Source organism: Bison bison, unplaced genomic scaffold (assembly GCF_000754665.1).
Source record: "Bison bison bison isolate TAMUID 2011002044 unplaced genomic scaffold, Bison_UMD1.0 scf7180017860456, whole genome shotgun sequence".
Classification (NCBI taxonomy): domain Eukaryota; kingdom Metazoa; phylum Chordata; class Mammalia; order Artiodactyla; family Bovidae; genus Bison; species Bison bison.
Genome location: NW_011491028.1, coordinates 1,142,080 through 1,150,584, shown reverse-complemented (window position 1 = coordinate 1,150,584; position 8,505 = coordinate 1,142,080). Strand labels below are relative to the sequence as shown.

Genomic DNA, 8,505 nt, shown 5'->3' with positions numbered 1-8,505 from the left:
GGTGCTCGCGCTCTGCTTCTGCGCCTGCTGGGTGGCCGGCCGGATCACCGAGCGGTACTTGTCCAGCTCGTTCTGCAGCTTCTGGATCAGTTCGTCCTTCTGATCCAACTCCAGCTCCAGCTCGTCGATGAGAGCATCCCGCTGCCTCAGCTCCTCGATCTTCTCCTGGAGCGCGTACTGTAAATCCCGCAGGGTGCCCATGGTCCTCCGGGCTGCCGGGGGCTCCTTCCTGCCGCTGCTCCGCGTCTTGGGGCTTCCTCCCCTCTCCGATCAACTTTCCCCAAAGTCGCTGCTGCCTCCCGAGTGCGAAAGCTTCCGACTTGAGACCAAAGCCAGGCTTGGCTTCTGAGCATGCCCAGTCTGCCGGCTCCAGCCACCGCGAGTTTCAGTGCAGATTCCACTTCTCCGGGCTGACTGGGAGGCTGAGAGCAGGGATAAGCCAAACGGCAGGTCGGGCCAGGCTTCCACCTGAACCGTGGCGGGCGCCGGGGAAGAGAGACGCGAGCGCGGTGGCCGAGCAACGGGAGAGGGACTCGTAAGGTGGGGGTGGGGTGGGGACTCCGAGGCCGCGGCGGGTCTGCCCGGGTCACTCGCGCCGGGCGCCGAAGGAAGCCGGCGGAGAGTGTGGGGAGCCTGATAAACCTCTCGGCGCGCCAGGGGATGCGCGGGCGGAGCGAGGCGGGAGCACTACTTCGGGGGCGGGGAGGCGGGCGGGAGAGGACCGGAGGGACCCCGAGCAAACTGGGGAGGCGTCTGCCGCCCCGGAGCCTACCGGGCTGGAGGACGTGGGGACTACAATCCCGGCGACGAGCGAGGGCAGAGCGGACTCTGCATCGTAAGCGCTCTGAGTTCTGGAGGTGTCTGGACTGCCAGCCTCGCGGAGAAAGGATCCCCAGCCTGTGGCTGAGCTCTCGCGTCCGCCTCGCCGCCTTCCTCACGGGGAGCGCCTCACACAGGTGGTAACGCTTGAAAACAAACTTGCCTCTCAGGAGAGGGGAGCGAGTCCGTGCAGGGGAGGGGTTTCCACTCACACCCGGGTGCCTTTGGGGGAGAAGGGGAGCTCTTGATCCCACCCCAACCCGCGCCAGCGTTTCCAGCTGCTTCGAATGAGTCCCCTTTCCACTCCTTCTAAACTCGGATTCATGAACTCTTTTTAGGGCAAAGGCCAGAACGGGATGGGACGGAGCCCTAGAAGGCTGCTCAGCTTCCCCACTGTCCGTCCCACTTAACCAGTGTTTGCGGAATAGTTTATGCAAGGGCCTTCCTCCTTCCACTTGCTGAATTTGTAGAGGGGTGTCAGGGGCGGGAGGCGGGCAGGTCAAAATCACTGCGGTATTCCAAAAAGTTCACTCTGAAATTGAACCATACCTTTAAAATTACTTTCTTTTTTTTTTAAGTTTAATTTTATTTTATTTTTAAACTTTACAATATTGTATTAGTTTTGCCAAACATCGAAATGAATCCGCCACAGGTATACATGTGCACTCCATCCTGAACCCTCCTCCCTCCTCCCTCCCCATACCATCCCTCTGGGTCGTCCCAGTGCACCAGCCCCAAGCATCCAGTATCGTGCATCGAACCTGGACTGGCAACTCGTTTCATACATGATATTACTTTCTTGATAACCAAACTGTTAGGGCGCTAGCCTTCCCCTTGAATGGCAAGACACAAACTTTGAAGAAGAGATAAAATCTTAAAGGAAAGGGGGGACCCTAGTCGGGGTATACTGCACACTGTACCGCCCCACCCCCACCGCCCCCATCCCTGCCTGCTCCGTATTTCCTAAAATGATGACAATTTAGATAGCATCCTTTCTGTCCAAGGGTAATTCTTCTATCATGTTTAGAATCTTCCATAACACTTAAATTCCTCATATTTACCTAAATCTTCACCTAGTCATTTAAATTTTTAGCATCTTTATTAGCAGTCCTTTAACTACTATTCTTGAGAACTCAATGTTATAATCTTCGATGTTCTACTTGACCATTCCTTAACACTAAATAAAACAAAGTAGACAGAAGATAGATTAAGATTCTGAATTGCAATCCAGAACTATTCACTGGAATCTAAATTTAGACAAGGATATATATCAGTCTCAAAAAAAGTGCTTACTTTTTGCTTTTGAATACACAACCTGTTCTAAGAGGAGCAGAAAGGAAAATGGGGAGGCGAATGAGAAAAAAAGGAGGAAAGAAAAGAACAGAACCAGCTAGCTAGTGTCACTTTAATAAGCTTTTTGATTTAAAGTGTATTTAATTTTGTCTGTAATTAAGGTGTAAATGAAAAAGGATACACAATCCTAAACATTCTACCCAGATTAGGATTTAATTCTCTCACTACACATGATATGACAAAATTGTTCTGCTTTCCAATGTGGATGTTTTCAGAAGTGCATTTATTTCAGAATGCATCGTACAAGGTGAATGATTTCCCCCAAACAAACATGGATAACTTACAAATACTGAGAGCAGCAAATAGTAGTTCTGAATTATTGTTGTTTTAATGAAAACTAAACCAAGCAGAAGTGCTCTGGCTTTGTATAGCTGAGTCTTTTCTAAAAGAGCTTCCATGACATTTTCCTTCTCCCAGGCAAAAGGCCAAATTCTTATCTTATTTAACCTATGGGAATTCTTTAATTCCATGGGAAAATGTCAAAAACTTAATGAGACTCCTTTCCTATAGATCTATTATAGGGGTCTAGGAGCCCAAGAGTTTAATGTCTAAAAATATATCAGGAACATTGTATAGGGGACATTATTAGACAACTGCTAAGCAAGGTTATGCTGTAAGGTTCATTTGAGGCTTAAATGGGGTTACTTAATGTCTTTGAGCAGCACAAAGAAAGAAGATTCTTCTTCATTTGTAGAAAGCTTGTCTACACATAAAAAGGATAAAAGAAACTAAAGCATTTTCCCCAAAACATAAAGAATTGCATTTAAACCAGGAAAAAAATCAGGTGTTTTTTCTTTACAAAAATGAAATTTCTTCCACTGTTAATGTAAATATTTTTCACTATTTAATCTACCATAATCTATGTACCACTAGAGGATGTTACATTTTCATTTTAAATGGGATTCTTGTGATACAAAATGTATTCCTTGATGAATCCCATAGTGAGAATCAGAAATCTGTTGTAATAAATGCAAAGAAATTAAACATCTGAGAAGATGTGACTATTACAATTTGACTTACAAATTGTAAGTTAAAAGATGTTCAAGTTATAAGACTATATTTGGCTGCATTACTGCATATAATGAAAAAAATAAAATTATCCTTCAGTTCAGTTCAGTACAGTTCACTCAGTCGTGTCTGACTCTTTGCAACCCCATGAACCGCCAGGCCCCGCTGTCCATCACCAGCTCCTGGAGTCTACCCAAACCCATGTCCATTGAGTCGGTGATGCCATCCAACCATCTCATCCTCTGTCATCCCCTTCTCCTCCTGCCCTCAATCTTTCCCAGCATCAGGGTCTTTTCAAATGAGTCAGCTCTTTGCATCAGGTGGCCAAAGTATTGGAATTTCAGCTTCAACATCAGTCCTTCCAATGAACACCCAGGACTGATCTCCTTTAGGATGGACTGGTTGGATCTCCCTGCAGTCCAAGGGACTCTCAAGAGTCTTCTCCAACACCACAGTTCAAAAGCATCAATTCTTCTGCGCTCAGCTTTCTTTATAGTCCAACTCTCACATCCATACATGAACACTGGAAAAACCAGAGCCTTGACTAGACGGACCTTTGTTGACAAAGTAATGTCTCTGCTTTTCAACATGCTGTCTAGGTTGGTCATAACTTTCCTTCCAAGGAGTAAGAAAATTATCTTTAAATACTTTATATATGAAAACCCTGAATTCTAGGCTTTTCTATTTTAAAAGTAAAAATAAATATTTTAAGTATTACAGTGATGTCCTTGACTGTTTGAGGGACCTTGGTTTTCTATCTCTACCTTTTGAGTGATTCTAATATTTTCTTAAACATCTTTTGCATTGCATTTGGTAAATGCTGGAAATAAATTTTACATAAAAAATCTAGGTCTTATGGTTTCATTTCAACAGATATATTTACTATATGTCTTATAATAAACTTAATTGGCTAAGTTATAATATCACAGATCACACACAAGTCTACTTTCTGCTATTTGGAAGTGGCTACCACAAATTTGGGGTAGAATGAAGCTTCATATATTCAGCTTTCCCACTGCCTAGCTGGGATGAGGTCTTAATGTTAGATGCTAAAGCATAGAACAATGCCATTTTGAAGGAACTTAATTCATATACTGGAATTCCATAGTAACTTTTCAGCAGTCTCTCTTTGTTATAGCTCTAACAGAAGCAAAATTCCAGTAGCCAGATCCACCTATGGCATATTAATGCTCTTCAGTTCTGCATCCAACCCTCATGATTGAGAATAACTAATACCACACCTTACTTAATGGGATCTCAGAATCACTTAATGAGACCTTCAGTAATTCAGCTTTTTCATAATACTGGCCATTAAAAAAATATTCTTTTGAATGTATTATTCTACACTAAAAACATATTTAGTCTCAAAATAACTGTGATAATTTTGTCATCCAGCTGCCCATTCCACTGGTGCTATGGACATGGAGGCCTGGCGTGCTTCAGTCCACGGGGTCGCAAAGAGTCAGCTGAGCAACTAAACTGAACTAAACGTTTCCTGCAAAAGTCCGAAAATCGAAATTTCCTTCTGACATTTCATGTACGTGTCTTGAACAGCAAAAACAAAACCAAAAACAAACAAAAAAACATAACTAAGCTTTATAGGTCATGTAAGCAGCCCCTTACAGAAGAATCTAGATATTAAGGTAACTAAGAGTGGTAAACACACTAGCTTGCTCTACAATGTTCATCTTAATCGTGACCACAATAAAAATAACTAACTTCCTGGAACACTTAATATATGACAAGCACTGTTCATGTAACTTCATGAGTTGGACATCATTTCCTTTTATACTTGAGAAAAGCAAGGCAGAGAACCACTCACTTTGTGTTGTTGTTCATTCTCTACGCTTTCCGACTCTGCTACCCCATGAACTATAGCACACCATGCTCCTCTTTCCTCCATTATCTCCTGGAGTTTGCTCAAATTCATAGTCAGTGATGCTATCTAACCATCTCATCACTCACCTAATATCAAATCCAGACCATTTGGTGCAGAGCTCAGTCCCCTACCTGAGCCCTTCACTGAGTTCTGCAGGACTTCCAAGGGTTGGTAATGCCTTCTTCTGGATCCAGAGTGATAAGATATTAATTAACGTTAACTGGCCTGACTTTGGAGTTAGGGACGTGGGAAGAGAAGAAATTTGGAAAATTGTAAAACAGTAGGAAAAATATTTTTTAAACGTTCCTTTTCCCCAAACTGTCTTTATTTCAGCCTCATTTCATCTTGGGTTTATGGTCACCAACTTGTACCCATTTACCTGGGATTGCCCTTGTTTTAATATTAAAATTGGTTGGGACTGTCCTACTTTTTACACTAAAGTCCTAGTTACACCTTGGTCCTGGGCAAACCAGGAAGGTGATCATCCTCTATAATTCAGGATTGCAAAGCCTCTCTATTTTACAAATATTTTCATATTTTGTATTCAAAGTTACTGATAGAAAAGTAAAACCAAGGAAGATCTGTAATAATAATACCCATTATTTTAAGCACATTACAAACCCACTTACACATTTCTTTCTGTGAATATGTTTTAGGAAAGCAATCATCCAATTTCAATGCATAATAATACACCACAGGAATTGTCTTTGGACTGTAAAGGGGAGATGAGTCAGACAATAGAATTTTAATTACTTTGATAAGTCAGACAATGATTCAAGGCTTTCTTTTTGGTTTGCTCTTATAAAAATCTAGAATTTAGACAGATTGGATTCTTAGAGACTAAGCATAACAATTCAAGTTCCTGCTATTTGACTAACTCATAGGATTATCTGATTATGATTATTGTGTTTGGTGACTAGATTTGGTCATCAGGAATACATATTTAAATGAATATAAATAAAAATTCTAATGGCAGGGCTGTTCTTAAATCACAGTATCACAAATGATAAGTTGTGCATGGAAAAGGGAAAAAAAAAAAAACATAAAACATTATTGATGAAAAACTTACTGCAGAGACATGGAAAATCATAGTGCCTTGTACCATACTTGCTAATGTGCTTAGAGTTTAATACCGAATTAGTGTCATACTTAATATTAGTTGAAATGAATTCTTATATTCCACTGCATAAGATGATGCTAAGTTATTACTGGACCTCAGCCTAAACTAATGTGCATGGAAATCCATGTACTCTTTACCAAGAATATTTCTTTCTACTCTTTACTCAGCTGATCATCTCCAAAGACCATAAGAAATAAAAGTTTTTTAAGAAGAAAAGTATTCTGTTTTCTGTGGTTTTCTTCATAAATGGAAAAGTTTTTAATGTGTAAAATGGAATTTAAAAGGCTTTATTCACAAAATAGTTTACTAAATTTAAGTCCAGTGAAAATACACATGACTAGGCAACATCCCTGTATCTGATTAATAAATTACAGTTTATCAGCTCCATTTCAGTAGTGATGTTTCTGGCAGATTAAATGTACATCATTTCCTAACTCAATGATCAGCATTTCCCACAAAGTATTCAAAAATATTTGCAAAGGTAATTTTGTATTTAAAACGTTATTTGACAGCATGTGGCTTATAGGAGAACAGCTCTGACTCAATGATTTTTTTATTGTTCCTTTTATTTTAAATAGCATTCAACCACTGATATAACTTGGCCATTTCCCTCCCACTTGTTCTGTAATCCAAATTTAAAGTAAAAGCAAAAAAACAAATAAAAAAAAAAAAAACACTTTAATTCTAGAGAACTTCTTAAAATTAGTAACGTGGGCAAGTACTGAAGATGTAAGAAAGATAATAGAGTACAAGCTTCAGTGAATTGGCTTTCTATCAGTAAATAACTTGAATGAACTGAGCAAGAGAAAAATGGCAAAATACAACTGAGAATGTCAGAGATTTGGAGGAGAGGGGAGGCTATAGGCAAAAAGACATAGTCGAGAAACATATAGAAATCTTCACAGTTGTGAACTTAGTGGAAAAGTAAATATAACCTAGCTTCAAATTAAAGAAACTCTTGATATTTGATTTTTATATAATTATCATGAGATGGAAGTCCAGAAATCCATCTCTAATGATACGCAAATGAAGTAGTTGGCTGGTAAAAACATAGATGTCATTCTAGGGTCATGGTACACAATAGTTATAAAAGCATTACCCTTGAAACAAGGATAGAGCCTTAGGCTGGGGTTCATGAGATGCAAACAGTATGCTATGTTTTTGTAACCAACTGTTAAAATATCAGTCACTTTGCCCAATGTATATTTCTAGATGCTTTTCAACTGTGGTGCTGAAGAGACTCCCTTGGACTGCAAGGAGATCAAACCAGTTGATCCTAAAGGAAATCAACCCTGAATATTCACTGGAAGGACAGATGCTGAAGCTGAAGCTCCAGTACCTTGGCCACCTGATACTAAGAGCTGACTCATTGAAAAAGACTCTGATGCTGGAAGATTGAAGGCAGAAGGAGAGGAGGACAGCAGAGGATAAGATGGTTAGATGGCATCACCGATTCAACGGATGGCATCACCGATTCAACGGACATCATTTTGAGCAAACTCTGGAAGACAATGAAGGACAGGGAAGCCTAGCATGCTGTAGTCTATGGGGTTCACTTCAGTTCAGTTCAGTTGCTCAGTCATGTCCGACTCTTTGCGACCCCATGGACTGCAGCATACCAGGCCTCCCTGTCCATCACCAACACCAGGACCTTACTCAAACTCATGTCCATTGAGTCGGTGATGCCATCCACCATCTCATACTCTGTCATCCCCTTCTCCTCCCACCTTCAGTCTTTCGTAGCATCAGGGCCTTTTCAAATGAGTCAGGTCTTTGCATCAGGTGGCCAAAGTATTGGAGTTTCAGCTTCAGCATCAGTCCTTCCAATGAATATTCAGGATTGATTTCTTTTAGGATGGACTGGTTGGATCTCTTTGCAGGCCAAGGTACTCTCAAGAGTCTTCTCCAACACCACAGTTCAAAAGCATCAATTTTTCAGTGTTCATCTTTCTTTATAGTCCAACTCTTACATCCATACATGACTACTGTAAAAACCATAGCCTTGACTAGATGGACTTTTATTGGCAAAGTACTGTCTCTGCTTTTAATATGCTGTCTAGGTTGGTTATAACTTTTCTTCCAAGGAGCAAGCGTCTTTTCATTTCATGGCTGCAGTCACCATCTGCAGTGATTTTGGAGCCCAAAAATATAAAGTCTGTCACTGTTTCCATTGTTTCCCCATCTATTTGCCATAAAGTGATGGGACCAGATGCCATGATCTTCGTTTTCTGAATGTTGAGCTTTAAGCCAACTTTTTCACTCTCCTCTTTCATTTTCATCAAGAGGCTCTTTAGTTCTTCTTCGCTTTTTGCCATAAGGGTGGTGT

The 8,505-nt window shown here is 41.0% G+C and overlaps 1 protein-coding gene across 2 annotated transcripts in view; it reads right to left on the bottom strand.

The window, feature by feature from the left end:
• PRKG1 (protein kinase, cGMP-dependent, type I) overlaps nt 1–8,505 on the bottom strand; it is a 1,420,729-nt gene that overhangs the window by 1,326,861 nt on the left and 85,363 nt on the right. The window contains exon 1 of one of the 2 annotated variants that reach the window (XM_010832218.1): nt 7–452. The exons of the other annotated variant lie outside the window; for it this stretch is intronic. Coding sequence (XP_010830520.1) covers nt 7–201 — 195 coding nt within the window. The 5' untranslated portion in view covers nt 202–452. Of the gene's footprint in view, nt 1–6; nt 453–8,505 lie in introns of those variants that run through there. 2 annotated transcript variants of the gene reach the window in all.